Consider the following 12,500-nt stretch of genomic DNA (forward strand, 5'->3'; position numbering starts at 1 on the left):
GTCCCCGACTAGGAGTTCAGTTTAGGGTGTGAAATGACTGCATAGTGGAATGCGGGGCCCCGGGTTTTTTGAAGTGTCCCTTCAGGTCCCCACTTGTGAAGTAGAATTTGAGTTTGGTGACGTCCTCGCGGGGTACGCTCTCGAGACGGGTCCACACTTTACTCTGGTAACGAGTGCCCAGTCGTCCGCGTATCCCAGCCTCAGGGAGGAAGTGTTCGGCATATCGCTAATGTAAACGTTAAACAACATTGGCGCAAGTACCGAACACTGAGGGACCCCATTCTTCAATTTCCTTACTTTACTCGTAGCGTCTCCCAGCTTGACGTGGAATTGCGTCTTTCCCCTAAGATAGAAGAGAACAACTTCAAGGTCTTTTTGCACCTTATGATCTTTGCAAGTTTGAGCATTAACCTTTCGCACCAGACCGCATCATACGCCTCTGATAGGTCTATAAATACAGCACTGTTTGCTGTTTTCTCTCGTACCCTTTCTCAATATGCTCTGTAAGGGCAATGACCTGTTCCGTGGTGCAATCTCCCTTCCATGAAGCCCGCTTGCTCGGGTGGCAGGGCAGCGTCTTGGACGGCCCCCATCGGTTAATAGAGCACGCTCCAAAAATTTGTAAAGACAGCTTCAGGATGGCAACTATCTTCGCATGCTTCCACACTTGTGGGAGCATTCCTTTTGCAAGGACGTGGGACATTGCCGCTGCCAGCCAGGCCCGTGCCATGGGGCCCAGATGCGTCTCCATATCGGGATATACGCCGTCTATTCCTGCTGCTTTGCCGTTCTTTATATCGCTAATGGCTGCATCCACTTCTCGGGGACTGAAAGGGGACGTCCAGTCCGACTCCTCCGCAGGTAGCGAGTCCAAAATCGTACGGTACGCCTTGCGGACACCGCGCTCAAAAGCATGATTAGAGATCCATTTGTTACGGTTCTTAATATTCTTGGCAATTGTGTCTGCCTCACATTCGGTGCAGCCTTCGCGTAATTCCGGTCCGGATCCAATTTCTTTATCAAGCGCCAACATTAGGCGTCCGCTCTGTTTGAGCCCTTAGAAAGTTACAAATGAGTTATCTTCAGTAATGCTCAAGGTAACATCGAACATTTTGATTGATATTGTGATTGTGAACTGAGTACATTTCTCAATTCACTTTTCTATATGTGTATAATAAAGTGCCAAACAAACAGAGTGAAACATGCAAGAAAACTCACTCCAAAAATCCAGCCTGCCTCGCTGGGGATCAAACCTCAGACCTGATTACCACTGTTCTGTTGTACACAATGAGTTAACACATTTTATTACCAACGACCAATATTTCATAAATTTCCTTCGTAATTTCACTCAGACAACGCTTCAGAGAAAGACAAGGGAGATTTTATGAGCGAGTTGTCCATCTTGAAGACTGTGGAAAACACACCAACGTGGTATGCTTAGTGGGTGCTTGTCACATCAAAGGTAAGAAGCATGTTTTTGGTTGTATGGCATCAATAGCTTTATCAACCAGTTAGTTTACAGCGGCACTCTGGAATAACTCGTATTAAAGATTAGGCCAGAAAACTCGTCCTTCAAATATCGATCGATCAATTCTGACTAAATTTTCCAGAGTACGACAGTTAGCGTTTTAATAATGCTTTGTGCTTTTGGTCAATTACTTTATTTATTCTATGATACATTTCAAAACAGATTCATCCAGCCCGAAGGTGGATGGAATCACACACTGGATAGTATGTTATTTCTTTTCTTTTTTATCACCTTATGTTCAAATAGTAAATAATTTTCAGGATCTTGTGAACTAATTACTCGTATTTTGGCTAACAGGCATACACTGAAGACCTTTTCCAGATAAACTACAGACAGCAATATCAGAGAACATCAGCCATGTCCTCTGGTAATACCATGTGGCCACAGTGTATCCACATTTTTTAAAACAAGAAGCGATTGACACCCTTCCTTACCAGTATTTTCTTGAGTGCATCAGGCATGCCATAAAAGTAGTCTTGACGTAAGCAGAAGAGTAATTTCGGAGTGAAAATACGATATCATTTGCAATTCCATAATAGGAAACAAAAGATAGTCAAACGCATCTGCCATGCAAACAATAAATGGACGTTGTTGATTTTGGTATTGACACATTGTTGTCAGCTGAAACCGAGATTAAATAGTATATAATCCAGTTTCGGCTCAATACGCTTCAACAGTCGTAACGTCACTTCCCTCGTAATGACGCATGGCAACTTAGTAACTGGCTCTAAACTATCGGAACAATGGCGGACGCCCTCATGAAATATTTCTCCGACGAGCATAAAAGCGTATCAAGAGGAAAAAAATCATTATAATCTGATCATGTTTTGACTTTTATACATTCTGATCACAAGACACATGAAAAGTTCTAGCCAGCATGTAGAATAAAAAGTACCGATTTTCTTTGTTTAGAACCACTATGGCCGCAATTGCTGGGCGACGTGACATCAGACTGTTGAAGCTTATTTTTGGTTCGCCCATCACTAACCATTAACCAATCAGAAAATTCCCTTCCATTTTCCCCGTTTCGTCACCTTGACTATTTATTTCCTGTATGAAAAGACCTGAGATCCCTTAGTACATGTCAAACACACAAATAGGTCCCGGTTAGTGAGTATTTCTCACAATATTTTGACACACTGATAATGGATTTGAATTGCAAAACCTGTCGACACGATTTATTTTCCCCAATCATCTGTGTTAAAATTGTGAGTGATGCTCAGGATATATGGGCTGATAGACAAGCTCTTATTGTGGATATGGGTCTTCAGTTCATGGTCAGTGGTTGGTGTCAGGGCAGAAAATATATTTTATTTTAATTTTCGAGTCAAAAGTAAAACAACTTAAATGTTTATTCGACTATTTCATGAAAATAATATTGATAGAATGCGCTTGGCCAAGGAGTTCACAACATTGCCATCCGGAAGTATAACGGACCAACACACAAACTCTGTGTAACCATGAACTTTTACATAGTCTGGTTAATACAGTTTAGTGAGAACAAGTCACAAACGCGGATGGCAAAAACAATAACAAAGGCCTGAGTGACGTCATCTTCGAACTATCTATACGTAATTTTCAAAGTGTATACACTGTATGCTGATTGAACTGAAGGATCCTACAATAAGCTATTGCCTCCGTGTCAAAAGCTTGACAGGCATAGAAACAAGAGGTCACAGACTAACCATCAATTGACGTTACTCGGTTCGTTGTTATTGTTTTTAAACAGCCATTTTGATGATAAGTTCTCACGAAATTGTATCAATCAGACTATATTATATTCCGCTGGCGGGTGTTGTGAGTATCTTTAGTTAAGCGCATAGCATCAATAGAAGGAACAAAAATGACATCACTCAGCTCTTTGTTATTATTTTTAGACAGCCGTTTTACTGCTTCGTTCGTTCTCACTAAATACGAGTATATCAGCCTATAAACGTTCAAGGCTACACGCAGTTTTGATTGTTGGCGGATATTGTGTTTTACCTAAACCCATAGCATCGTACTGACACACAAAATCTTAATAGTCTGACTGATATACTTTAGTGAGAACTTATCACCTAGGCGGAGTTCAAAAACCAATTATAAAGTGCAGAATGCGGCTATGTGGTCTCGTGGTAATAACACTCGCTTTCGGATCGGATGGAAGGTCCTGGGTTCGAGCCTCGCGCTCGGCGCATAGTTGAGTCCTTGGAAAAGGCTCTTTACTCACATTCTCTCACCGTACTCAGGTGTAAAATGAGTACCTGGCTGTAAACAGCGTTGTCTTTGTCCGAAAAATTGTAATATCGCCTGACAGGCGCATGTCCCGTCCTACATGTTAAATGTTGCTGTTGACCAGAGACCCCTTGTAAAGCGCTTTGAGCACATTTAGTGGATATTGCGCTATAAAAAGCGTAATTTTATTTATTTTATTTATAGAATGGCGCCAATTTCATACATCCATGGTTTGTTTCCATTTCATATCTCAGTCAAAATATTCCATAATCCAAATAAACTCTAAAAAAATCAAATCATTACTTTCATCACAAAATATTAGACACTATTGATGCTGTATATGTATTTAGTAAAATCTTTACAACATTCTTTAGCCGGAAATAACGTACCAAAACACAAAACTGTGTATATCCTTTAATGTTTATAGTCTGATTGGTATTATTTAGAACTGGCGAACCATGATCTCCAACGTCCTGTCCGACATGGAACATCGGTAAATCATTAACAGGCTGTATAAAAATAAGAATAAAACGCTGCTTGACGCCATTTCGTTCCTTCTATCTTTGAATTTTGCCAGGTGTGATGTATGTAGCAATGGAATATGCCAAACACGGCGATCTGAGATCGTTCCTACGGAAATCTCGTCACATGACCACCATTCATGAATACGACAACACAACTTCTCCATTCCTCCACACTGCCATCCGACCCAACTACTCATCAAATTAGCCCTGGACACTGCCAAGGGACTTCAGCATTTGGCACAGAAACAGGTACGTATCCTTCGTATTGAGTGAATGCATTTGCTTCAAAATTCATTCTCTTAATTTGTGACCAAACAATAATTACAAAGCCCTATCCGCACTGGACTGGTGTCTCGGTGTTGCTTATTATTATACACGAATTGTGTGCTTTTGTGAGTGTTATTCATAAGTAATAACCATGGAGCCCTAAGAACCAGTGCTCCGAATCTTCCTTTAATGTCCAGCTTCACTCATGAAGATATTTTGACATGAACAATAAGATTAAGGTGAAAATTCAGCAGTTATCTAGAAGCTCTGCAAATAAATCTAAAGTGGGTGTAGATGTAATATCCCCCGGTCAATTGTCCCAATCTGTGATGAGTCTGGGGTAAAATGAGAATTGTCTGAGGTCTTTGATGGATGTCAGGGGATGAAATTGTCCATGTGGGAAGTCCTGGATGTTCTTGTCGGTGTTTGGAGATCAGGATTTGAAACCGCTACCAGGTTGTTCTTTATCTTATACATCATGGTCAGGCGTTCTATTTTCCTCCTTTCATTCAAGTTGATCCATTATACTGCTCACACTTGATGTTTTCTCTCTAGTTTCCCGTAACAAAACAAGCGGCTCGTCTCTGTATTGCCTCCCGTTATCAACAAGGTGTTTTGTGAGTGAGTCCCAAACAGTGGATGCGTTTTCAATTTGGGGTCGAACTAATGACATGTAAGCTAATGATTTTAGGCTTGTTGATTTAATCTTTAATTTTTTTCGGAGGAAACCCATGGTCCTTTTTTGTGTGATGTTGTTGATGTGCTCGTCACATTTTAAGTCTGGTTTTATTGTTATTCCTAAACGTTTGACTGATGTTATGTCTCTAAGGTGTGGTTGTGTAGCTTTTAATTGCATGTGATTGGACGTTTCTTTCTGGAGCTGGAAATGACATTGCATTGCTTTGGACGAAACTCCATGTGGCGTCTTTGTTCCCAAGCCCCCAGTTTCTCAAGGTTGTGTTGCAGATGTGTTCTAAATTCATGTGATTTTATTCTCAAGTATGCAATAGTGTCATCCTAAAAAGGTGAACTTTAGATTCAAGACCATCTGCCAAGTTGTTAATAAAAACAAGAAAGAGAGCTGGACCAATGACTGAGCCGTAAGGAACCCCAGATTCAACTGGGACAGACTTGGATGATTCATCGTCAACAATCACTGATTGGGTACGGCCTTTCAGGAAGTTGTCAATCCATCTGTTGATTTTTCCATTTATCCCATATTGTTGAAATTTGTGGCATAATATGTTGTCAACTTTGTCAAAGGCCTTGGAGAAGTCCGTCCATTTTAAGTACATCAGGTTGTTGGCCCTTGTCGAGAGACTTTGAAACGTCCCAATAAAGCTGATTAAAGAATCAAATTAATTTCACATGAGCGCCTGGATCTAAAACCATGTTGGATTTCATATAGAATATCATACCAATCTGTGTATTTTATTATCTGGGCGACTATGATGTGCTCAATATGCTTGCTTGAGATACAAGTGAGAGACACTGGGCGGTAATTTGAAGGAATCGTTCTCTGTCCTTTTTTATAAATGGGGATACATATCTGTTCTCCAATTCTATGGACTTCACCAGTGTCGAGTGATCTCTGAAAAATCAATCGGAGGCAGGGTACTACAGTCTGCAAGCTTTTTCAAAACTCTTGCATGGTCCGCTATCCTTTATAGGATCCAAGTTTTGAAGACGTTTTGCAATGCCCATTTCCATAACATATGTATTCAATCACAGGCTGTTTTTCATTGACGTAAAAGCTTTTGTTTTCTATACTGTTTTCTGCAATTTGTTTAAAGGTTAAAGGTTGCTTTTTAGAATAGACAGACTGAAATTGGGCATTTAGAACTGTTGCTTTGTCAAAAGCTGTGGTGAGGAGCTTTCCATTGTCATTAATTGAATTATCCCACTTTAGTCCATTTTTCTGTGTTTAATGTATGATCAGATTTTATTCATACCTGTAAATTGGTTTCCATTCTCATCATGGCTAAACATGACCTCCACGTAGTCCCAATATTTTTGACGTAACTCCTTTTGTATATTTTGTTGTTTCAGAACAGTGTTTTCTCTTTGTAACTGCTATCTTTTGTCTTTTTATACATTTTATAACACCAGTAACGCTGGTTCATCATCTTTCTTATTGACTTAGTGATCCATAGTAGGCGGTTTTTTTATTCTACAAGTTTTATGTGGTATATAACTGATTCCTTTCTCTAGAATATGTTTGCATTTTTGCCAAAGTTCTTCAATGCTAAGTGTTGGCATGTTTAAAATCTCTTTGGCTGTTTCAGTAATTTCATTTCTCAGACTTTCCCAGTTTGCTTTTCTGTAGAGAGGGTTTTTTTTCTGTTTCTGTATATTCTTTTTCGGGTTCATGTCTACCTCAAATATAATTGCATCATGGTCTGAGATGTCTGGGATAATACCTTGATGGTTTATAAGACTGGGATTATTGGTGATCGTTAAATCTAAAGTGTTCTCCATAAGAGTTGGTTCCTCTATTAGTTGACTGAGCGCACTGTCTTCTAAGATATTCAAAACATCATTGTGTCACTGTGCAAAATAAAAAGGGTCTTTTCTTTTAATGTTTTAGATTTCCAGTCACAACATGGGAAGTTAAAATCTCCTGCCTCCTATTATGAAGATGCCATTGGTGATGGTTTTTATTTTCATCATACCATTTTTTAATTGCTCCAAGCTTTCTTCTTCACCCACATGGGTCGATAGTAGGAGCATATGTAAAGTGTCCTGGATCCTTTAATTTTGATGTTTACATGTTTTGACATTTTACATTATATCCGGTTGGCGGATGTTACGTGCTATTGACTAAACGCATAGCATCAATATAAGCCTTTGGGTGAAGTGACCAAATTAGTTGTTCTCCCATTTTAATAGTGACATAGCCGGTAGAATTCTCCATAGGGTGGCGGGTTGTGGTAGTGGGGTGGGGGTGGGGGGGGGGAGGTAGATTAGCCTACCGGCTCTATGGTTTCTGCTATACGTCTATAGCTTTGATTCACCCCTCCTCCCCCCTCTAGCTCCTTATCATAATGTATCCAGTCCACGCGACGTTATCGCCTTTGTCCGGGATGAACCCATTTGAACTCGCCTGGGTATGTTCGTGAGTATTTTCTAAAATGGGAGACAACAGCGGTAGAATCCCTGAGCACTCCATTTCTGGAACTCCCTTTGAGTCCCTTGATACATTCATACTGGAATGAAATATCACTTTTCACTTTGCAAGTTATTGATAATACTTTAATTGGGCCTTGAAATATATCCTTTGTTTTATACAAATGAACGCTTTTATACATATTCATTTATGCAAGGCGCTTAGAACCTGTTGCATATGGAGTAGAATGCTATAAAATGCCATATATCATTTTCATATTCATCATCCTCATCATCATATATTTTTTTCAACAGATTATCCACCGAGACGTGGCTGCCAGGAATGTTTTGTTAGCGGACAAGCTGGTAGCTAAGATTGCTGATTTTGGTCTGTCCAAAAATGACCAGACTTATGTCAAGACGTCCATTGTACGTGATGAAAATGTTAAAGCATTCTTCACAAAATGTATAGAAGGCCTGCCATATTTGAATGATAGGCCTATAATACGTTGTTTACTTTGTGTTGTTCCCTTTTACATGAGCCACATTTACCCCCTTTATTTTACTCACAATTTTATTGGCTCATTTAGACAGATCAAGCGTTTGGTTTGAATATGAGGGAGTGTATACCGGTATAGGAAAATTAAAAGATTATTATTTAATTGCGAAAAAAGGTCTCATATTTTCTACTCTAATTATATATTTTTATTTTACCACTAAATGTAATGGATGAGAAGGGGACTATTTTATTTACATGAGAATATAGAAATTGATGACATTTGAATAGTTACCAATATTAACTGCGCTTGATTGGACTGCATGCTAGAAGCAGAAAAGCCGAGACTATTGGAATTATCACTGTGATGTTCACTGAAGACGGAGTCTACATAATTCAAGAAATGATCAAACGTTTTCTGGTGTCCATGAGGAATAGAATAAAATTAAAGCTCATATTATTTGAGATTCTTCTCGCTATACTATGCCCGACGCTAGCTCATCGCCTCTTTACATTTAGGTCTAGAAAAGTTTTACTTGAATTATCGATCGCTTTTGAATAACTCCTAACAGATCAAAAATGTTTTAAACCAGATATCATTTGATGATGATGATGATGATGGTGATGATGATGATGATGAGGATGATGATGATGATGATGATGATGATGATGATGATGATGATGATGATGCTGATGATGATCATCATCATCATCATCATCATCATCATCATCATCATCACCACCATCACCACCACCACCACCAGCACCACCACCACCACCACCACCACCACCATCACCACCACCACCACCACCATCATCATCATCATCATCATCGTCATCATCATCATCATCATCATCATCATCATCATCATCATCATCATCATCATCATCATCATCATCATCATCATCATCGTCGTCATCATCATCATCATCATCATCATCATCATCATCATCATCATCATCATCATCACCTTTACACTGGAAATGTTCAAGAAAATTAAATATGAAGTTCAAAACATTCATAGAAAGTCTTTTCACGTGCACTATTGAAGCTAAGAAATACCGCTTGTGGTACCGAGGTTAATACAACATAAAAGATTGCTTCTTTACCTTTTTTATGACTACACTTTTAGCAAGACGTTTTTAGTTCTACACAAAAAAAAAAAGAAAAAGAAAAAGATATAAATTCTCACTTTTCACATCTTCTATCTTATGTATATCTATTATTAAGACCTGTCGTTCTTTCTTTTTTATTTCAGACAAGAGTTCCTATCCGGTGGATGGCAATGGAATCTCTCTTCAACTACACGTACACACTTAAAAGTGATGTGTAAGTGTTTTGTAGACTGCCTTTCATTTAATTTGGAAGTATTGTTCTCAGTGTAAAATTCACTGAAAATATCCTCAATGTTGATAACCCGCGCCCAATGATTCGCCAATCGTACTCCCTCGCGGATCTCCTACCTTGTCGTTGGTGGGGGAGCTTGAGGCATATCGGGGGAAAAGGAATAATTCCGGTTGACCGTCACGAGACCATCCCGCATGTCGAGCCTATAGCGGGCCCACTGAACGGCCGCCCTGATATATGACCAATGGAGATCCCACCCGGGGGCCCGAATGGTCTCGACCATCCCGGGCTCTATACTACTATGTTCTAATGATTTCATGCCCAATATTCAGATTCATCAATGGCTGACTAGCCAAATACTATCGCGCTCATGTCGATAGGGTCGTCGACACGGTCGAGAAATAAGCGAACGTCCCAAAACTGCCAACTGGAAAATGCGATACTAGGGTGAGCGGCCTGGCAAAAAATGAGCTTTTTCAAAGCTACTGGCCGGTCATAGCGTTGATATCCTTCTATTACAGGAGACCCATCTTTATTCAGGCGCGAAATCTTTCGATTCCAGATTCCAGGCTATACGGTGGTCTAGCGAGAGGGCACCTCGAGACTCAAAGGAGGAGTTAGCGTTTACGCTAAAGAGCCTTCAAAGGTAAGGGTCATTGAGAGCGCAACGGACAGCAATGGGGTGAATAGAACTTCTGTGAAGGTGGGTGGGCTGTATATGCACAACATCTACAAACCACCTAGAGAGACTTGGACTACACCACCCTAGCCATCCTTCCAACTGTCTGGGAGACTTTAATAGTCACCACCACGAATGGGCTACCGAGACTGTAATGAGTAAGGTAGACAACTCCACTCATGGATGGACTGTAACAATCTACACCTAGTGTACGGTCCTACAGCCAAGGGTGCTTTCATAGGCACTCGCCATAAGAAGGAGTATACTCCTGATTTCACCCTCGTCACGAAGGGAGAGAACGGAGAACCGCTGCAGGTAAAGCGGACAGTCCACGGCGACTTCCCACATATCCAGCACAGCGGGGGTGACAATTCCGAGGGGTTATATAAAGACCACCTGGTTGCTCCAAATTCAGTTAAGACCAAGATATTTAGAGCTTTTAATAATTTTGTTTTCAAATCTATAAAAGCAATGATGAAAAATAAAGAAAAACGGTGCCTTATTATTGTCGACCGCGCTATTAATGATATGGATTTAAGTGAAACACCAGTTCTGCCCGCCAGATGAATCGAGCCAACTCACAAAATTATAACTTTATAATTCTATAATCTGATGGAGATGACGTGATCTTATTTACATTTCTTCTTCTTCTTTCAGCTTATCCGCATTTTGAAGGATTTGCCATAATGAATGCCACATCTCCATGCATCTCGGTTCATGGCATCATCTTCCTCCAGGCCCAGTTCGTCCATATCATCCTTTACCTTATCCCACCATCTAGTCTTTGAGTGTCCCTTTTTCCTCTTTCCCGCTAATTGTAAGTCCAATGCCTTCCTTCCCACGTACTCCCTGTCTCGTCTCTTTACATTTCCGAATCATTTCAATCTATCTTCTTTAATCTTTATTGATACATTCTTCACTTCAGTCAACCTTCGAATTCGTTCATTTCTCACTTTATCTTTTATTGTCCAGCCAAGTGACCATCTCAACATCCTCATTTCTGCAACCTCTACTTCTTTATCTTGTTTCTTTGTTGTAGTTGCTGTCTCTAGTCCATATATCATTGCTGGTCTTACACCTGTTGTATATATTTTCCCCTTCAGCTTTGTGGATATTCGTTTGTCACACATAACTTCAGTCACCTTCCTCCAATTATTCCAGCCTGCCGGTATCCTCTTCGTAACCTCCATCTCATTGCCCGCATCTCATTGAAGTTGTTCCTAAGTATTTGTGGTTTGTCTCTGGCACATCCTCTTCTCCTATCTTTATTGGTGGTTCTGCTCTCTGTTGTCCGATGCACAAATACTCTGTCTTCGATCTGCTTATTTACTTATTTACATTTCGAATAACTCTAATTAATGGTTGTAATTATTATGTCAGAAAGAAGTGGTCGCCCTTTCTCTATTTCAACGAAAACAGAGAGACACCGAAAATCTTTTCTGCCGTCCAGTATTAGGCTTTATAACAACAAGCAATAATCATTTTATATAATTATTTCTCATTTTTACTTTTTAAAAATATAAATATTAATTTATTAATTTATTTGTTTTGCAATCTTTTCAATTTTCAATTTATAGTGACAGTCTTAACTATTTTACAGTGTTGAAATTATTCATATTATAAAGCGCAGCTCTGGTTATAGAGCTGCTCCTTTTTTATATATATACATCCTATTTCCATTGTATTTTTATCTTATGTGTAAATTATAACACGTCTGTACAAAAAATTTCCTTTTTGGGATGCAATAAAGTATTATTATTATTATTATTATTATTATTATTATTATTATTATTATTATTATTATTATTATTATTATTATTATTATTATTATTATTATTATTATTATTATTATTATTAATGGAAATACTTTCGAACCAACGCAAAACATTGTCAATTAATTACAACAATGTTAAACCAAGTTCATAATTGCGTTCGGTTATCCGACCTGCAAATATGTGCACGTTGTATAGAGAGAATTAAGTGAGAACTAATAATCCCATTAGCGGTCTAAAAAACAATAACAAAGTACTGAGTGACATCATTTTTATCAATTCTACTATCCATTAAATGTCATGAACTGTATCATGCTTTGTCTATTGTAGGGGTTCCCATATTTCTTGAAGATCTACCTATCACTTTTCTTATTAATTCCTTGTATTCCAGTTGGTCCTTTGGCGTATTGATATGGGAGATTTTCACTTTAGGTGGCACACCTTACTCCAGCACCGACAGCCAACAACTTTTTTCATTTCTTAAGGAAGGACATCGACTTCGGAAACCGAGGTTATGTGATCAAGACATGTAAGTAGTTGCCGATTAGTGGAATGGTTGTTCTCTTG

The 12,500-nt window shown here is 39.2% G+C and overlaps 1 protein-coding gene across 1 annotated transcript in view; it reads left to right on the plus strand.

The window, feature by feature from the left end:
- The first annotated feature begins 4,458 nt into the window (after positions 1-4,458).
- LOC144963212 (tyrosine-protein kinase receptor Tie-1-like) overlaps positions 4,459-12,500 on the plus strand; it is an 8,898-nt gene continuing 856 nt past the window's right edge. The window contains exons 1-4 of the mRNA XM_078897026.1: positions 4,459-4,515; positions 7,954-8,067; positions 9,394-9,464; positions 12,325-12,462. Of these exons, the coding sequence (XP_078753152.1) occupies positions 9,415-9,464; positions 12,325-12,462 (188 nt within the window). The 5' untranslated portion in view covers positions 4,459-4,515; positions 7,954-8,067; positions 9,394-9,414. The remainder of the gene's footprint in view (positions 4,516-7,953; positions 8,068-9,393; positions 9,465-12,324; positions 12,463-12,500) is intronic.

The sequence above is a fragment of the Berghia stephanieae genome, chromosome 1, assembly GCF_034508935.2.
Source record: "Berghia stephanieae isolate SIO BIC M18660-M18661 chromosome 1, UCSD_Bste_1.3, whole genome shotgun sequence".
Taxonomy (NCBI): Eukaryota; Metazoa; Mollusca; class Gastropoda; order Nudibranchia; family Aeolidiidae; genus Berghia; species Berghia stephanieae.